This window comes from Spinacia oleracea, chromosome 1 (assembly GCF_020520425.1).
Source record: "Spinacia oleracea cultivar Varoflay chromosome 1, BTI_SOV_V1, whole genome shotgun sequence".
NCBI lineage: Eukaryota > Viridiplantae > Streptophyta > Magnoliopsida > Caryophyllales > Amaranthaceae > Spinacia > Spinacia oleracea.
In genome coordinates, this window is record NC_079487.1 from 59251893 (window position 1) to 59272982 (window position 21090).

Consider the following 21090-nt stretch of genomic DNA (forward strand, 5'->3'; position numbering starts at 1 on the left):
GAAAATCGACACTCGTCTACTCTTTTGATCATAACTCAAGTTCTATAACTCCAAAAGAAGTGATTCTAATTGGGTTGGATTCTAGACTTCAAGATCTTTTCAACGAGGTGGTCACTCACCTGTTTTCGACGAATAACGAAGGAGATATGGTGTTTCAAAGATAGAGGATTGTGTAGTTTGTACGTGCGCCCGATCGGGCGATGGTCGCCCGATCGAGCGGATGGCTGCCCAATCGAGCGAATTTCTGCCCGATCAACTTGTTTACGTGCCCGATGCCCGATCGGGCGACGACAATCTGGACGCGCGTTTTGGCTATAATGATTCGTTTTTATTCTGTTTTTGGGGCAAGACTATATAAACCAAGCCCTTAGTTTATTGTAGACATCTTATTTCCTAGTTTTAAACCCTTAGCTTATTTTTGCATTTAGTTCTATTCTCTCAAATTATCAAACACTTAGTTTATTATTTCAATTAAAAGTTCCAACTTTTGAGTTCTTCCCTTGTTCTTCATTTAGGTATTATTTCAATTTAAAGTTTGTTTATTCAATTTCAATCCATTTACTTAATTGCTTTATTAATTGTCCCTAATTATGTTTCCATTGATTAATATTGTGTTGCTTATTTCAATCATGTGTGAGTAGTTCTATTCTAGGGTTTTGGAAATCCATGGACTAATATGAAGGGATGATTGAATATTCATCACTACAAAAATAGCCTAAGAAGCCGGGCAAAACAAAGCAAAGAAACCTCACTTTATACGGTGCCTAGGTAGTAGGTCTCTTAGCATAAGAGACCGAAGTTTTCGCCTGGTTTCTTTGATATATCTAAGAAATCGATTTTGAAATAAAAATGGTTTCTTAGATTATTTTATGTCAATATAAATACAAAGAATACGAGACCGAATTGATGAAATATGCGGTTTCTTTGACTGTACTAAGAAACCATTTTGTTACAAAGTGCGGTTCCTTTGGTTTTGTTAAGAGACTATATTTTAAGCATCTATGGTTTCTTTGATGATTTACGAAATATCTAGTTTTTGATTTTTAAATTTTTGTTTATAGTTTTTTTAAATTCAATTTTAAATATCCTGGTATTATTCTTTCAATGAAAAAATATCATAGAATTAGGGTTTTGCTTCCAATCAACTCATCATTAGCCGCATCCCACATCGTCATCATCATAACCACCGCCATCCCACGTTGTCATCATCATAACCATCGCCATCCCACGTCGTCATCATCATCAATTGCAAATCCGTGGAAACCTAGCCTAATTTTCGACCTACACGCAATTCCCAAAACTTACCCCCCTCCGCCTCTTCATCACCATCATCACCACTGGTAGTATCGCCGCCACATGACGGTAAACTCTTATACAGCTTAAACTCTTATACGGCTTTCTTGATTTCTAGTTCCTAAAGACTAAGGAGCATCGATTCCCAATTCACCACCAGCTAAAAGACAATCACAGACACAAAGGAGCAGCATTGAACAATGATACAGAAAACCAACTTCAATAGGTCAAGTGTCAGACAATATGAAATATTCGTGAGCGTACAAATTAGGCAACATGAAAGACATTACTACAATCAATAGCCTTCTTGGTGATGCCAATACTGACAAACAAATAAAAAAATTCCAATAGTAGATTCTCCACATTCAACTTATGAATACAGGCAAATAATAGCCATATATAAAATGCGAGAGAAGAACAAAAGCATATATAACGTCAACAACCCCAGTAGAAAGCATAGTTAACTGATAGGAAAAATAAATAATTGATTAAACACTAAGTTATTGAAATTAAAAACACCAAAATGGAAAATCTACAAATTCATCTAACATATATATTATTGAAATGAAACTAATACTTAAATATAACTAATTACAACCTCGCCTTATAATTTAGGGTTTTTGAGAAGTTAAGAAAGAAAAAGAGACCCCAATTTTCTCGGCCGTCGGTTTGCTGCTCCGCCACTCCTATCATATAACCACAAGGAAAGTGGCATGGGATTGGAATTTCTCATTTTTCCGCCACTTAAACATGATACTAGTCTACTCGAGGATTGATGTCATCGTCGTAAATCGTAGTACATGATACTGAGTCGACTCGTAGAGGCTTGAAATCGGATCGTCCCTGCCTCTTCGGGCGCACAAGATTACGACTACATGCTACACCCATCTCAATGCTTTCCACGGTTTCAATTCTCTGCGACCAAGTGACGTCTTCATTGCAGATCTGCAAAATTGTTAACAAAGTATGTAAATGAAGAGTAGAAAGTTGGAGAAGATGAATCAAAATCGATTGATTAATATGCATATAATCTACCAAAAGTGGTTTGTTTAGTGGAAGAATCATGTTTGTTTGTTTACGGGAAAAAAAGGAAAGGAAATGAAATGAGTAAGTGAAAATGCATAACATGTCTATTGAAATTTAATGACTAAATTAATCATACAAAAAAAGGAAAAAAAAAAGAGAACTAAGTTATTACGAAGTATTATTTTTTTCAGAAAATGTACACTGTTATGGAGTAGTGATTTGGAGTGATGGGTTCTTTGATCCTTACCATGACTTCCACTATCCTAATATAATAATTAAATATTAATTTTTTACCAAAAATAATTATATATTTAATAATATATAAGAAACCAGATTTAAGTGATATTCGGTTTCTCACTTTTATCCTAAGAAACCATACATCTTTCGTATAAGGTTTCTTTATCTAAGAAACCGGATTTCTAATTTATATGGTTTCATATGAGTAGTTCCTTAGGCCATTTTTGTAGCAGTGATTGTTGATTGTTGGTATTTGTTGTTAATTCCTATTGATTGCTTCCATTTACTTTGCGATTATATTTGCGCAGGTCTAATTGTATTAGTCTAGCAATAACAAGTTAAAATTCGAGAGATGCAATTTGATGTTTAGGCTTGTGTCAATAGGTAGAATTGGGATTAATACGTAGCGAGAGCCCGTTAATTACAAGTCTATGATTAGTATCGATTCGAGAGAGCATGCTAGTCTAATTAACTGTTTTTATTGATTATTAATATAGTTTATCATCCTGGATCACTGTTCATTGGTGAACCTATGCCCTATACCTTTTAATATCTGATTTGTCTCTCTTTTATTCTCGTTGTAGTTTTAATATACAAACCAAACAATATTCTTGTTTCCTAATAGTTTAGACCTTAGTTTTAGTAATAGAAAGAACGTCTGTTTCCCTGTGGATACGATCCCTTTTTCCCTTACTATCTTGTTAGTGGACTTAGGTTTATCTTTGATTAGGTGATACGACTTTAGCCTATCAACCCTTACGCGATTACGCCTTATTGAAGGCTCGTAAACCTCCAAGAATCAAACCACCTTGGTAATAATTATGAGAATCCTTATCAAATTCACTTATTTTCATTGTTATCATCATTTAACATGTTTAATTGGTGTTTAGAAATCCTTTAACATTGTATTAATGTGTAGGCATGAATCAATTCATTATTGATTACTAGCTCATTTTCCTTATGAATTTATCATACAGATTCATATATCAATTATTGATGTTTATTATAACTAGCATTATTTTTTTTGTAGGTTTTAAATACATGAATTAAAATATCAATTACATATATATTAATCGTGCTTTGTATTTTAATTAATCACCTAAAAAACAAAATTAGAAGCTTTGTATTTTATGTTCCAGGCTTTTGCGCGTATAGACCGTGCACCGGCGACGCTGCCACCACGCAGATGTTGTGCACGGCTGACGCACAGTGTGTGTGCGGAAGGCACGACTCTCATGCAATTTCTATGCGCGAAAAAGAATATAAAAAAATGTTCAATTTCTTACCTCTGACGACCACGACTACGACGTTGAAAGAATATCGTCGTTCATTTTACTTGATGTTGATGGTGCTTGCAGATGCTCTATTAATGGTGATGGTGCTTCTCGCTAATGCTCTGTTCTTGCTATGGTGATGGTATTCATGCTTATTCAACGATAATGGTGGAGCAGGAACTTCAAATGTTGGAGCAGGAATTTCATGGTAGGACAAGAGCTTTTGGTGGCTACATGATTTAATGGTGATGGTGGAGTAGGAGCTTATGGTGGGTGAAGGGAAAAAGGAGCAATGGTTATGGTGGCTCAAATCTCCAAGTGAAGGAAATAAGGAGCAATGGTGATGGTGTGAAAGGAAGAAGCTGGTGGCTGGCCGGAGGTGCTCGCTAGCAAGTTGATGGAGGGAGGAGGGAGGGAGGGGGTGAAAATTGAAGGGACAAATTTGTTGTTGTACCACCCGGTTCACTCTTAAGGCTAATCCGGATTTGGTGTGAGACCGTGAGTTCCCAATTGTTGTTGTAGGGATCGAACACAGAGTCCTCCCTACCAAGTACAACTTCAATAACCGCTGAACCAACAAACAATTGTTTAAAATACGGGCTATTTTAGCGTACATGCGATACACTTTTCAAACAATCTCCTCGAAAAATTTCAAAACAATCCCCTCGATTGACATATCAAGTGGCATTCTCGTAATTTTTTTTTGCAAGGTAAGATGAAAAGCCCTATCGAGTCGGAACCCCGCACGGGTCGACCCCCGGGTTAGCAGGCTAGACACTTTAAGAGTGGGGGGAGTGACTTAAGAGTGGGGGGAGTGATAAGGGGAATCCTCCCTCAAAGTGCCCATAGTGGGGATTGAACCCCCAACCTTTTGGTTGGAAGGTGAATCCTTTCCATTAGGCCAAGACACACTTGGTGGCATTCTCATAATTTTAATGAAAAATATACGATCTAAAAATTACAACGTATAGTGTATTTGATAATTAAAAAAAAAAATTCTAATATAAGAAGAGATTGTATATTTAAATAAGTAGATTGTATATGTTAACAATTTATTTACGAAAATATCCTTAATATGTTTTACTCGCCAATCATGGAGATCGACCGGGCTGAGCTCGTCCTCCTCCTTTCATAGTCATTTTAGTCATGTCACCAAAACCCTAAACCGTTTCAATTTATCTGACAATTTTTTCTGCAAATGGGTTTACTCAGTAGACTCTCAAGAACTCGAAAATTAATCAAACAAATTCCAACCCTAACTTACCCACTAATTTCTCCGATAAGAACAACAAACATTCAACCAGAGAGTAAATTAGGATTGACAAGTTCATATTGTTCAAAATCTAGGAATTCCCACAAAGATAATGACATAGATTTGAGCCAATACGCACCTGAAAGAATCCGCAATTTTTCGATTATAGCTCATATTGATCATGGTAAATCGACGCTTGCAGACCGATTGTTGGAACTTACGGGCACTATCAGGAAGGGCCATGGTCAGCCTCAGTACCTTGACAAGCTTCAGGTATTCGGGTTCTTCTTTACATTTCTTATCTTCATACTAGTAGTTTTTGTTTTTCTGAAACTGTACTGAGTGTTAGGGATTAATTTTGTACATTGTGACCTTTTCCCTGTTGGTATGGTGCAACGAATTTTGTCATTTGGCATAAGAACCTAGTTATCATTTGAGAAAGTAGGGATTAGTTTAGTTTTGTACATTGTGAACTTTGCCTTGTGAATATGATATGTTTAATTTTGGCATTTCCCTGTAGGGACTAGTTTAGGTTTATATATTATGACCCCTTGTTAATATGGTGCATCAAATTTTGGCATTTCATGTAATATCCTTAGTGTTTGTGTTTGAAACAACACTCCCAGCATGTCATGGATTAGTTCAGCCTTGTACATTTTGACCTTTGCCTTGCTAATATGGTGCCTCGAATTTCTGGCATTTTTGTGTAACAATACTCTCTGCGTGGTAGGGATTAGTTTAGTTTTGTACATTAATGCATTTCAGTACTATTTGTAATAACCTAACTTGATAGGGGAAGGTTTTGGAATATATTAAAGAAGGGAGCCTTTTCATTGGTAGTTGTCCGATTCTGTTTCTGGGTCGAGATTGGATGCATACCTCAGATAGTGGGGGAATTCTATCAGAGACAATTTACTAATAAGCTCTTGCAAGTTGCAAATATTTGTCTGCTTAAATTTCTCCTTGAAGATTTGGGCAATTGTTTTTCACAAAATGCATAAGTTCTCCAAAATGACTTTGTAGTTTCATCGATATCACGGCATGTAAACATTTGGTAAACTGATTGTGAAAAAAATGATTTAGAACTGGCATCGGGATAATCAAAAGTTTCCTGCTTTTTGGTTGACATATAGGGGTTAGACTGTAGTACTGTACACATTTCAGATTTTGCTAACCTGGTCAGTGATGGCTGATGGGTTTCTGTGTTTTCACTTTTGAGGGGTGTGCCTAGCTTTTCTAGTGACATTTTATCTATGTTACTCCGACACTTCTTCTCGCGGTGGGTGTCGGTGTCGACACGACCCGACCCGCGACACGACACTCGACACGTGTCCGGGAAGGTGTCGACACCGGTGTCGAAAAAGGGTCTGTAATGAAGTGTCGGAATCGGGAAGATAAAAGAAAAGGAGTAAGAAAATTCAAATTTTGTCACGAAATCGAAACCCTACCTCTATCAATTGAAGGTCAAAGAACGCGAGAGAAGTGAAATATTGTTAGGGCTTTTGATGTAGAGGAAATAACGAATTGAATGCACTCTTCAATTTTGATTTTTATTGAAATTAACTTCTTCACGATAGCCATGGCTATGGCTGCCGCGTTCCTTTCCTTCCCGTCATTCTTTTCTTGGTGGACTGACTGGTGCATCTTTTCCTTTTGTTTTCTTTTTAACCTTTTTTTAATAAATTAGGGTTGTGGGGAGTGGGAACAAACCCATGTGCGTGATTTTGGTTTTCTGCAGCTTTTTCATTTTTTTTTTTTTAATAAATTAGGGATCTTGAAAGTGGGAACATACCCACGTGACTTATTCTGGTTTTCTTTCTAAATAAACTCACGTGCCTGAATAATATGTACCCCTCCGATTTGATTTCTTTTCTTGATTTATTTATGTTTCGAAACCTTTAAACTTCTGAGTATTTATTATCTTTGATAAATTTCTGTTTGCATTTGGATATTTTGAGTAAATTTTATTGATATTTTAATCTTTAACTTTTTTTAACAAGCTTTTTTTTTAAAAATAAAGTGTCGCTTTTTATTACCCGACACTTTGTGTAGGAGACGTGTCCAAAAAACAAGTCAAGGCACTCCTTTGACCGTGTCGGAGTGTCTACAAATATTTGAATCGGAGTGTCAGATACTCCGACACCTTGTCGGACACGACACCGACACTCGTGTCTGAGTAACATAGCATTTTATGCTAGTCCTGTAGCATGTCCAATTAAGTATAGTTTTTCTGGTTTTAAAGGGAAATTCTCTTCAGGGTAAGCGTAAAGTTTTTGGAAAATGCTTTTTGTTTTCTTTTTAATTTTTTAATTTTTAATATGGACTTGTTTCCGGTGATAGGACCCTGCTGTTATAGGATTGTTGGTATAACTTCTGAAAGTTAACTGTTTAGTAAGCCGAGAATGCAATTTGAAAAAATAGTCCCTTATGTTAATGTTTTCTGTTTCAAATGGAAGTCAAATGTGTCTTCTTGCTGTTATGTTCGATGGTTAGTAAGGTAGTATAAATATCCCTTGTTTTTGTCATCTGTATGGTGCAAATCAGATGAGTAAAACATGTATTTTTTCTTCAGCATGTATTTTTTGTTCACATTTTCTTTACGTCTCATTCTCCCCTTGTTCACCTTGCTGATGATGCTTTACATTTGAGTATTTTTAGGTGGAGAGAGAAAGAGGGATTACGGTTAAAGCGCAGACTGCTACTATGTTCTACAAGTACAACCGTCAAGTAGCGACTAGTGCCAGTACAGAAGATACCTCAGCATTTTTACTAAATTTGATTGATACACCTGGCCATGTTGATTTTAGCTATGAGGTATCAAGATCGTTAGCTGCTTGCCAAGGGGCTCTGTTAGTTGTTGATGCTGCTCAAGGGGTTCAAGCACAGACTGTTGCCAACTTTTATCTTGCTTTTGAGTCAAATCTGTCAATAATACCAGTCATAAACAAAATTGATCAGCCTACAGCTGACCCTGATCGTGTTATGGCCCAGCTCAAGTCCATGTTTGATCTGGAACCAAAAGATGCACTCCTCACATCTGCTAAAACAGGGCAGGGTCTTGAGCACATACTTCCTGCAGTAATAGAACGAATACCTCCTCCCCCAGGAAATGTTGGTACTGCTTTACGTATGCTTTTGTTGGATTCATATTATGATGAATACAAAGGAGTTATATGCCATGTGGCTATTGTTGATGGCACATTGCGTAAAGGTGAGAAGATTTCATCTGTGGCAACTGGACAAACTTATGAAGTTTTAGATGTTGGGTTCATGCATCCAGAGCTTGTGCCTACTGGAATGCTTTTCACTGGCCAAGTGGGTTATGTGGTCAGTGGAATGCGTTCAACCAAAGAGGCACGCATTGGTGATACCTTGTTTCATGCCCGTTCTGTTGTTGAGCCTCTACCAGGTAAACATTTTGATTATAGATCTTGGTTCGTGTTGTTGCATTGGTAGTACATAGGCAGAGGAATAGCAGTTGACAACCTGATAATTGTTTGCCTAGTCCTCATGTTCGTCTAGTGAAAGTCCATGGAAAGCCCTTAGTCTTTGTGATACGAATGCAGTCACTTGATGGTTTTTCTTAAGAAACATAGAGCAAGGTTTTGTGAGTTGCATATAAATATTGATTAAGCAACTATATTAACTCAACAAAACAATCACCCAACAACCAAAGTAGATGTAGTAGTATCCTTTTTCACGGAATGCACCAACTTTAGACTTGAATATGTTTGTAGTAAATGAGGAATGAAAGTACTCTAGAAATTTTAGCAATTGTTTCATAAACTGCTTCCATTATTCAAAATTGTTTGTTAGCGTCACTTTCATGGTTTTGATTTCTAGGAGCTCTAGTGAAAATATTTACTACCTTATATTTTGGAAAATCGGAGTTTTGTTGCCTCCGTTTCACTAAAGAGTTCGATATTAATACCCTTGGTTTATGTTAATGCACTGGAAGGGTCTCAAGTTGAGGCTACCTAAGTGGAATGGTTAATGTGGAGCTGATGAGAAAAGAAAACGGGTATGTTTAATCTTGGCTACTAAAGTCTGATACATCCCAAGCTCATAACTTCCTACATTTTCGAAGGAATTTGCATGTTTTCCGTTCAAATACTGTGTCTAGTGTCCATATCACATCGGAGCGTCAAATGTTGGAATGTCATTTAGGGTAAAACGAAGAGTTTGAGTGACATAGGTATAGAAATGAGGTAAACAGGGAGCGAGAAAAGAGGAGCTAGATAGAGAAATGTGGTAGTGAAGAAAAGGAATGGAATCAGAATTTTGGGGGTCTATTGGAATTAATTTATCTAAAAATAAATTCTTTTTTTTAGTTTAGAACATATGAACTAAAAGATTATAGAACTTGAATTTCGACTCTTATTGGTAATCAATAAAAGCAAACTAACTTTATAATCAATAACCTTTTTACAGTAATTTCGTGTATGAAATTCCTTTGCAATAGAGCTTTTTTCTCTTAATGCAAGAGCTCAAAACTGACTTAGGTGGCTCAAAGGGAGAAACCATGTAGTTTAAGATGTTGCTCTTAATGTTGAGAGGCTCCTAATGTTCAATTAATCCAAAATAATTCTTGTGGTCGTAGTTCTTTTAAATGTGTTGACCATATTTCTTTTAACAAAATAGGGAGTCTCTTAATGTTGCTCGCAGTTACAATGAATTTGATAAGTACAATAGTAATGAAAGAGAAAAGATTTGTTGCCCATAAAAATAGATTTTTGCATCTTTTGAGATGTTTTTTTGTGGTTGTTTAGAAAGGGCTTCCTCTAAGTTCATGGAACCTGGATTTGCTTTATTGCCTTTTGAGGAGTTTGGGATAAAACCTTAATCATTACCTCTTCACCGTTTTGTTGATGTCCTCCATTGGTTGATGCTTTATTTCAAATGGTTGTGCATCTCAAAGTTAGGGTTGCTTTTCCATGTTAGCTTTGTAACTAGAACTCCTTCCATCATACCATTACCATCAATAGGCCTTTGTATAGATTGCTTACATTGAGAGCTTGTGTGTAACATAGTTTATTAGATAGTATCAACAACCCTTATCTAAGTTTTTTTCTTTCTTTTAAACTTCTCGACTTAGTGATTACTGTTGGTTCACTGAATTACCGATGGGTTACAACCATAAGTCTTGTTCGTATTGGCTATTCCGAGTTGTGATTGGAAAGACTTCGATGTGGTGTTTAGATTTTTCTAGGTTTTAGCCATATTTTTAGAATGAAATACTATTGTATAGATTTCTTTTAGTTGTATTAGTTAGTTGACAAAATATAACCCTTACCTTTTGATTTTTTTAGTATCTTTCACATTTTAGTCATCTAAACAACTTTGTTTATCTTTCTTTCACCCTTCTTTTGCTCCATATCCATTTGACATCCAATTAATCTTTTCCCTCAATACCTCTCCTTTTCACCTTAAAAAAATAAGTTTTAGGTCCAATAAGTTCCAATAAGTTCAGATAAGTTCAATAAGTTCAAATCAGGTATAATAAGTTTCAATAATAATAATAAAACTTATTATTATTGTTATATCATCATCATTCTACTACTAGATTTAAGCTCGTGCGACGCACAAATTTTATTAAATTACTAATTAAAAATAAAAATTAATATGCTACTCATAGTTAAGTAGGATTGCGTATCATATGCTCTAACAATTTATTAAATGTCTAACGATCTTTTGCAAGAATTTGTGTTTTTGAAGTGACATATTTATGGAATTTTGGTTATTTTACCACGTATATGATCTATGTGTGGTGGATTACAATCATGATTGATGTTGAAATAGATTTTATAAAACGCTTTAGAGGCGTTCTTAATAGACATGGCCGTCTTCTATTCCCTTCTTAAAATCATAAAATAGATGAGGAATACAGAATGGTTACCCTGCTTGCTCATTCTATTTTCCTTTCTTTTGCCTCTGGTACTGGTGGTAGTAGGTTATTCGGCTCTGCGTCAAACCCGCATATTGTTGCTGTAAACACTATGGAAGGCAACAGTTCTCTGCTCAGCTCTCCAACTTAATTAATTGTCCTTATTTTTTCAAAAAAATAAATAAATTAAAAGATGAAAAACTAGAGGAACAAAAAACAAATGTTTCTTTGATAAATCTGCAAAATCAAACAAAAAAAAAGTGAAATTTGTATTCGATCAGTATAATTCCCAATAATAAGAAATGAACACAAAATAATCAATAAATACTACAAAGTACGAAATAACAATTCAACATATCCATTAGCAAATCTAAGCAACTAAACTATTATGAAATATGGAAACTTAGATCTTAAATCAAATACAATACTAAGGAGTACATAAGAGAATGCTTTTGTGAGTGGAAATTCAATGCTAGGGTCAGATACATATTTTATATTATTAATGAATTTGTTAATTTTTTTGTGGGGTAAAATCTTGCATAAGTTAGCATTATATGGAGTATGGTATTTGACTCCTAGTAGAATTCATTTCTTATTATCTTTTACCGAGTCTTTATAACTCCTAGAAAAATTTATCTCTTATCATCTTTACCGAGTCTGTATCATCTATTTTTATTTTAATAATCCTAAATAATATTAGTTATATATTTGATGACATGGAAATCCTACGTGGCGCTCTGAATGCTCTCCAAAAAACTCCCCTTTATATATATATAATGGATTTTTTTTTTATTATTATTACACCATCCGTTCTTAAATATTAGTCCCCTATTGACTTTTTAGTCCGTTTCAGCTTAATATTTAAACGTAAATATCTTGTACTAGACTGTAAAATTCGGAATATAATAATTGTGGGGTCATTCCTAATTTAGAAGTGTAACAACTAGTAGTAGTAGTAGTAGTAGTAGTAGTAGTGTAAACGTAAATATCTCGTATAAAAATTGTGGGGTCATTCCTAATTTAGAAGTGTAACAACTAATCTGGGACAGACGAAAAAGGAAAGTGTAACAACTAATCTGGGACGGACGAAAAAGGAAAGTGTAACAACTAATCTGGGACGGACAGAGTATTATTTTTTCTTATTATTAGTATTTTTTTTATTATCTGTTATTATTATTATTATTATTAATAATAAGTTCCGATAAGGTCCAATAAGGTTTGATAAGTTCAGATAAGTTCAGAACTTCAGATCAGATAAATTCAGGTCAGATAAGTTTAAACAAGTTTCCTTCCCCTATATTCTACCAACCTTGATAACACCTTTTCTCATTTTCTTTCGCACCCCTATAGAAACAGTTTGTAAGCACTTGTCTACACTAGAATGGTTACTGTGCTGGACTGCTAGTGTTGCGAGTTTAATTACTCTTTCTCATGCTCGTGAATGTTGAATTGAGGATTGTGGAGCCACGGAGGTCGAGGTGCATAAGTGTTGCTTCGAAAAGGAAGTGGAAAGGTGTTGCTGTTTCAGAAAGCCTGGAGAAAGGTTGTTTGTTTGAGGTGGCAATGATAATTGTGTGTAGAAGAAGGCTGGAAATGATGGTAGCCTGGTAGGTAAGGGTGGAGGAGAAAGGTTGATTGTAACGGCAGACTGGAAGTGACCTAGGCTTTTTGCTTTTCCTACCCATTTTTCAATATTTTTTTGGCTTTTCTCTCCTTACCTGTATGTTTCTGTTCTCTGTTTATGTGCAACATCGATAGGCAGCACAATTATTTATTTTACACGCATGAAAAATCTGATGTATGGTGGCCTTTCCAATTTTCCAATGCTCAAGTAGTTTTGGTTTTCTACATCAGTTCTCATACCATCTGATGGAGATTTAGGGAGGGGAAAGAAACATAATAGACGAGAAGAAAGATTAAGAAGTAATTAAGGGTTAGGTTGGAGAAATCAAAGAGAAGAACAGAGGGGAAGGGATGACATATAGAAGCAGCAAGAGGATGAACACAAGGATTGTAGATTACAGAGGATTATTTTACGTTATATCAAGTCAAAAATTGGTTTTAACTACCTTTATGTCACATTGTTGAAATGACAACCTTTCATAATTTTAGTTGTAAGTTACATAATATCAACCTTTTATTGTTTATTAATTATTGATATGGCTACCAATAGACGGATTCCGTCCAAAAAGGTATCAACTATGACCCACATATGTATTTCCCCTCTTTTTTTTTTTTTTTTTGTAGATTTCCTATTGTTTTTAGCTATAAATGCCTCTAATAACTGCAATTTTCTACCATTCTTATACAAGTCACGATGACACTTCTTTTGAAATGAAGGGAATTAGGAGAGAAAATGAATGCAATTAGTGAAGATAATGACTTGGATAATAAAATAAAACAAGGGTATAGTGGTAAACTGGTAACAATATTTTTTGGAAGGAAGCAGTCTATTGGTAGCAATACCAATAATTTAGAAACATCAAAGGTAGTTATTTACAATTAAAAGTATGAATTGTAGTATTTCAATAATGTAACATAAGAAAGATAGTTATAACCAATTTAGCCTAATATCACTGTTATTTAGCTGCCATCAGTTATGTCTACCAAAGCGAAAGCCAATTACATTTAATTGTAGGCGAAGATGTCCATTTCTTTAAACAAATGGGAAAACCAAAAACAATGAAGTGACAACTTAATTAGATCACTTCAGAGTCCTATATAGTTTAAGAATAGAAAAGCTAAAGAGCTCTAAACAAGTCCATCAGTTATATTTTTCTCCTACGATAAAAACTTTAAATGTTTTTTCTGTCATAGTGCCAGGGATCTACAATTTTACATTTCCGAATGCCACTACATGATACGAGTTTGAAGTTCTTTTTTTCTCCGCCGAGGTTTCGGATTTGCAATTAGCACAAGTGGTGATTATAGGGTGTGGATCCGTTTTTTAATTATTAATTGCACCATTTTCCTGATTTAGAAGTTGCATATTAATTGCATCATTCCTTTTATGGTATGTTTTCACATGCTTTTTGGTGTATTCACACAAAATACCCATTTCACGCTTGTACACATTTTGTATTTACTCTTGTTACCTAACCTTTTCATTAATTTTTTGTTTGTTCTCACATGGGTATTTTTGTTATTTGCTATTCTCCTTAATATTTTTGCCCAACCCAAACAATGTAATTAAGAAAAAACCCGGAGGAGTATTTTTTGTTGTTCCTTGGCTCAACCTCCTCAGTTCAGCAACAAACTTTACTTGGAAGGTGAGGGTTCTACTTAAAGTGAGGGTTTTCGTGTGGACTTTCATGTCGGGTAGGATTAATAATTTGATACTAATGACATGCTTCAAAAGAAACCCGGGTTTGGTTATTTCACCGGATAGTTGTATGCTTGTCGAGCTGCCAGTTAGTCTTGTTCACATGTATTTGTACATTGTGACTTCCAAGATAGCTCTTAAGGAGGTTGTTTGTTTTGTATGAGGAATCTTGGGGTTCCCTTTAAAGTCTGGATTGGCTCCATAATTTCGAGGCTTTTTGGAAATCATGTGGTGTTTGTGGCTGGAGCGGAATTCAAGGGTATTTTCAGAAGTCAGTTTTTTCAAGTTTTATTGGACAAAGTCACTTATATAGTGTCATTATGGGCTAAGGCGACAATAAGAGATGCCCAAAGAATTTGGTTTAACACGTAAATTTGATTTTATTTACTATAAAGAGTAAAACTTGTCTTCTTTGTATTGTGCTCTTTATTCCGGTTGATTAATACTAAATGGAACTTTTTCCCCTTAAGTTTATGTCACAATCTAGATTTTAGAAATTATTACAGATTTTATCTCACAATTGTCACGAACTGCTTTTCAACATTTTCAGTTAAAGTTTAGAAGGCCGTGGGACATAGTTTTTTATAGGAGGATGGTGATTGAAAGATAGTCCCTCCATCCCGCATTACTTGTTACACTTACATTTGCACAAAGTTTTAGGTGATAAGTGGTTGTTTGGTTATCAATTGTTATTTTATTAAAAAAGTAGTTATGATAGGAGTTAGTGAGATATTTTTTAAATTGAATGAGAGGGTGTGGAGACCAAACTTTTGTTAGTGGGATGAGAGAAAAAATATAATAATTGATGGACCATTTCTAATTTGGAAGTGTAACAAGCATAGATTGAAAACTCGGTATCGGTCGCGGTCACGGGAACGGTCGGTCGGTCGCGGTATCGCGGTAACGGAACTGATGCGTTGGTCGCGGACCGAGTTGTCGCGGTAGAAATTTGATTTTATGATTTTTATAAGTAATAAATAAAGATTAATAAAAAAATATTATATTAAATAAGACTTCTACTCCACTTAAAAAGTTAAAATTCATACTTCGTATCTTTTTTGGGTGGGTAAACAAGTATTCTCTTGGTTGCCTAATAAAAATAAAATAAATACGGAGTACAGCAGTACCACAATACCTTAATCTAAAAAAAGTTAGTGGGATGAATTTAAAAGTTTAATATAGAAAATGTGATTTTATTTCCAAACGACATCACGTGATTTGGAAGAAACTTAGAAAAGGTCCATCATTCCATTTTATGGTGGGGTCAGAGGTATTTCTTTAATAAAAAAAAAGAATTTCTTAGCGCTTTGGTAGCATCGCGGCATAGAGTCATCGACAACTTAGGGCAACATATTCGTTCATCTTTCTCTCACTCTCTCCTCATCGCCGCTTCTTCTGCGATTGCTACTCAACAATGGCGGAACATGCTTTTCATCATCTCTCACTCTCTTCTGATTTCCTCCTCGCCGCCTCCTTTGCTTCCTGTGAATCTCATCTTTCAACCACTAAATAATAAAATAATGGCGGAGGTACAATTTCAACCTAATTGCTTCCATTTATTTATTTATTTTCGATCTCAATTTTGGAGCTCTCGCTGGAAATCTGAATTAACTCGGCCGATTTTAGTACGGTAACGGTCAACTCGGGCGATTTTATTACGGAACGGTCGTATCGGGCGAAATATCGCCTTATTTGAAAACAACGTGATAACTCGGCAAAACTCGTATCGGTAACTTGAAAATCCGAGTTAACTCGGGCGAGTTTTTACTCCATGGTAACAAGTAATGTAGGACGGATGAAAAAAGAAAGTGTAAGGAGTAATGTGAGACGGAGAGAGTAGTGTTTTTCTTTTCTTATCTTTTTTTATGGTGGTTCTAACTGTTGCGAAATAAAAAGTTCACAACAACTTTTCTCGATGTTGCGATGAACAACTAGAAAAATTGCCGCACTGTTCTAAAAGACAATTTCGTTACCTCGGTGCACTAGAAGTCTAGAACACTTGCGGTGATTAACACGACATCAAGACTTGTTGCACTCACAAGGCTCGATTGGAGACCAAAATACTTGCCTAAAAACGGATTAGTATTTTGGAGAGAAGATGAACATATTTTTGTTTATGTGAGGTGTATTTATGTATTTTACAGAACGAAATAGGAGATTAATATAATCAAGGTTGGGATTTGTAAGTCACAAAGGGGGTTACGAGGAGAGAATAAAGGGAGCATTAAGAATACAAAATCGATTCGCAACAACCATATAATTAATCCCATAACGGCTACAAGGTTCTCCGTAGCAATGAACAATCAAAATGGATGGGTACCAAAAAGATATATTGGCCCACGGCCTAACCACGCCCGCGCATAACATTCCCCAAGTCCCGAGTGAGCCCGACCCGACGCGGGCGGAGCGCACGTATCTGTGCACCAAGACATCTCTTCCACTTTCTTAAACAAGTAGTACTCCCAACCTCTATTAAAAAGCCAACTCTTGGTTTTCTTTCCATGTGGGAGAAAAGACTCCTCTCTTTATATTCTCTTTTATGGGTTTCTCTTGAACATAAAGAATGTCCAACACTAACTCCTCTTCATACTTTGAGGGAGGGAGAGGATGTAACATCCCATGTTTAAATGCTGAATAATTTCTTAGTTCTGGAACTTGATAGGAGAACTATACTCGGTGGATAGCTCAAGTTCATTTTCCTTTCATCCATTCCATCTCCTTTTGGCTCCTAGCTCCTACGTTACTTGGACTTATCAAAAGTGATGTTCGCGTTGAAATCATCTGATTAAAAAATGTGTAGTCATATTATTTTTACTGGTCATACAAATATCCATATCTTTTTGTGGTGATGGATAAATGTTGGACATGGCTATATCTTTTTGTGGAAATGGATACATTTTTGACATTGTATCATATTAAAAACACTGTTATGTTCGAGTTGAAGTGAGACTTGAGAGTTTTGGTGTTGTGGAAGCAACATCTAGCATGTTATGTCATGCTTTAATGTTGTCGCACTATGATGTAAAGAACTGACTCAACTCAACCAAAAACACCCAAGAACACAATAATGAAGAAGAAGATAAATTGATTAAGACCTAGCCAAAAGGTTACAAAAGGCAGTAGCTTTAGGCTACCAATCTCCAAAAGAGTGACTTTAGGTCACAAGTCTCACAATTCACAACCTATTTCCTCCCCTCTCTCTCTTCCCCTAATTCTATTTATACTACATTCTCTGCTGACTGCTTTGCTGTGACTGTTGTCCCATTTGTGTTGCTATTGTTGTTGGGCTGCTATTCTTGGGCCTCATTATTTGGGTTCATTATTTGGGTTGCTATGAATTTTTCTTCCATGAGCGCCACCCTACTTCAGCAGCAATTTTTTTGTCGGGGACGAAACTTAAACTATCGCCGATACTTGTTCTTCCACCACACGGCCCACTTGCCGATGATCCACCCTTCGTGAATCCTTCACCATCCCTATTCAGGCCACCACCAGTGGCGGTTCCACCACAAAAATCATACTTTCCGACCAATAAACCAGAACCACCACCTGATCTACTCAGATCTTCGCTCAAGCTACTACCTTTAACCTTGTCTGGTAAGAGAGGACCTACCAGAGAGGACCACCAGATCCACCACTAGAACGTCTACCGGTGAAGCAACCAGGACCACCACCAGATCCACAGCCACCAGCGCCGCCTTTCTAAAATCTTTCTCTTGGTGGTTCACCTTCAACAACTCTATACATAAAAACGTGGAGACCACCATCACTGGACATACCACCTCGATTTTCACCAGAATAAGTACCTGAAAACGTACTTGAAAACTTCTCCTGCCTGCTGCCCTGCCTACCTTCCACCAAATCTGATTTCAAATCCTCAACAATCAACTTCAGATCTTCCTGGTCGTCCTCTTCAAATTCTTCATTCTCCTCTTTAAGTATCTCTTCTCTAAGTTCAGTAAACTTCTCTCTGATTTCCTTCAATTCTTGGCCGAATGAAGAGAAAATCGGAGAAAGACCTTCCATAATGTTTTTCACAAATTCTTCCTTGCATTTTTGGAAAATTTCATCCCACTTCTCCTGGGATTTCTGATCAGATCCTGCAAACACCATCTGTAACTCTTTTTTGTTTTTTTTTTTTGTTTTTTTTTTCTTCCAGAAAATCAGATCAGTTCCACCTCCCAGAACTGCACCGCTCTGATACCAAGTGTAAAGAACTGACTCAACTCAACCAAAAACACCCAAGAACGCAATAATGAAGAAGAAGATAAATTGATTAAGACCTAGCCAAAAGGTTACAAAAGGCAGTAGCTTTAGGCTACCAATCTCCAAAAGAGTGACTTTAGGTCACAAGTCTCACAATTCACAACCTATTTCCTCCCCTCTCTCTCTTCCCCTAATTCTATTTATACTACATTCTCTGCTGACTGCTTTGCTGTGACTGTTGTCCCATTTGTGTTGCTATTGTTGTTGGGCTGCTATTCTTGGGCCTCATTAGTTGGGTTCATTACATATGAATTGTCATATTAACCAAATTCCACTTCACCATTGTAAATCTAGGTTTCCGAACATTCATTTTGAATGTCATGTTACCTTCTTTAGTTTCTGTGTCCATTTGTTGTTTTGCTTCACTTGTGTGGTATGTTGCTTTGGCCACAACACGCTGAGTATAGTTGAGGGGACAGGTATATCAGCTATCATGGTGTACTGTGTTATCATGGTTTTTATACTTAAATCCCATTTTCTTTTCTATGCTGTTCAAAATTTCCAGGTTTCAAGCCTGCAAGACATATGGTGTTCTCTGGTTTATATCCAGCTGATGGATCCGATTTTGAAGCACTTAGTCACGCAATTGAACGGCTGACATGCAATGATGCCAGTGTTTGCGTCTCAAAAGAAACTAGCATGGCACTTGGCTTAGGTTTCAGGTATTTATATATAGAAGCAACTATATTTTTACTGCCTTTTTTCGTGTCATCATGTGACTTATTGACATGTGGGTTCTATGACCTCCTATTGATTTAGTTATATTTACTGTTTTGCAGGTGTGGTTTCTTAGGTTTACTTCACATGGATGTTTTCCATCAACGCCTCGAGCAAGTATGATTTCTTGTGATTAGTTTTGTCAACTACTCTGAATTCTGCAGATTGTTCAGTGCCCTTAGTTGTGTTTTGGTCTGAATTTTATTAGTTGTGATCTGGCTTCGTCTGAACTTTTTTGGTCTGAGCTGGTGTGATCTGATCCACAAATTTGACTTAACTTTGACCGTATTTGTCAAGTTGGGTTTTGTTAGACTCATTTTAACATGTATTTTCTAAATATATATTTTAATAATTTTATAATACGAAATTAAAGATATATTGGCATGTGAATGACATGTGAGCAAATGATGTGCATTCTGTGTCCCAAAAAGGTTATCCACCAATCCAGAATGTATCCCCGACAGTCCGACACTTTCTTGCATTTCAGACTATTATATGGCGCATCTCCAACAAGACCACTGATTTGAAACTTTTGGATCTTACAAGCGTGCTTGTAATTCACATTTTAACTTCTTATTTTTATCGTAGCATTCATATCAAAGGGTTACAAATCCAATTAATGCTACAAGCATGCTAGAATTGGATAAAAAAAAAAATTGGGTTCTTCAGAATAGGAAATGAAAGATGATCAATCTGCTTTTTTCTTTTATATATCTTGTGAAATAGGCAAGGAGGATATCTTTTACGGGGTGGAGCATTGGTCATAAATTAACTTCAAGATTTGTTTAGACTTCATGAAAAAGTTGCTGCTTTGGAGTTTGAACTCAGTTTAGTGCTTACAATTATTTATGAATGACAGGAATACGGAGCTCGAATAATATCCACTGTTCCAACGGTGCCATATATATTTGAATACTCTGATGGAAGGTAAGTTGATTTACTTCATTTCAATGACAATATGAATCACACTAGCAGGTGGTTTTGATAACAATATTCTGTGGTCTGCTTTCTATCATAGCAAAATTGAAGTCCAAAATCCTGCTTCTTTGCCGTCTGATCCTAAAAAACGAGTGACAGCTTGTTGGGAACCTACAGTTATAGCTACCATTATTATCCCTAGTGAGTAAGCTCTCAAATACCCCTGTGGTTTGATAAAACGTTCTTGAGATTTCATCATGCTCTATCTTCTGTATCCCAACATGAAAGGGAAGTTTTGATATGCTTGGACTGTATTATCTTTGAAGGTATATTGGGCCTGTTATGACCCTTTGCTCTGATCGTCGGGGAGAGCAGCTCGAGTACTCCTTTATAGATAGGTAATGTATTTTATCCCAGGAATGGAACTGGTTATTTGGGAAATTTCCCCCCATATAGGCCTATTCTTGTTTGTTGGTTGCTGAATTTTAGTTTGATGCCTTGTGAGTTGTGACACTGTACTTGGTAGGAGTAGGCCACTACGGCAATACAGCTCTAGAATTCCTGATCACAGAATCATAGCTAGGAATAAATAGATAAAGAAAATATTAAATACAGTCATTACAATCATTACATGTACCAAGGGGTATGGGGTTGAACTCAACCCGAACTACACATAATTGTTGAAGTGTTTGATATGGAACTGATAGAAAACACTTTGTTCACTGCCGATGACAACTGTGGCTATTTATAACCCTATTCCTCATGTGGTTTCAACTATATAATAGATGCTTTTAATGAACGATGCTGAATTTGTGGACCACCATGTAATAAGGGTCATCTGGTGGGTGATGAAGTAAAGAAAGTCACACTGATAGCTATAAAATGATGATAAACTGGCTAG

At 36.1% G+C, this 21090-nt stretch overlaps 1 protein-coding gene across 2 annotated transcripts in view; it reads left to right on the plus strand.

Annotated features, from left to right (window-relative positions):
• The first annotated feature begins 4959 nt into the window (after window positions 1-4959).
• LOC110796750 (translation factor GUF1 homolog, mitochondrial) overlaps window positions 4960-21090 on the plus strand; it is a 36322-nt gene continuing 20191 nt past the window's right edge. Inside the window, exons 1-7 of one of the 2 annotated variants that reach the window (XR_008932069.1) lie at window positions 4960-5355; window positions 7741-8491; window positions 19060-19216; window positions 19334-19388; window positions 20131-20198; window positions 20290-20394; window positions 20516-20587. Coding sequence is in view for 1 of the 2 variants with exons in the window: in XM_022001835.2 (XP_021857527.1) it covers window positions 5029-5355; window positions 7741-8491; window positions 19060-19216; window positions 19334-19388; window positions 20131-20198; window positions 20290-20394; window positions 20516-20587 (1535 nt within the window). In the remaining variant the exon portion in view is untranslated. The remainder of the gene's footprint in view (window positions 5356-7740; window positions 8492-19059; window positions 19217-19333; window positions 19389-20130; window positions 20199-20289; window positions 20395-20515; window positions 20588-21090) is intronic. The other variant, XM_022001835.2, reaches the window with a different exon arrangement.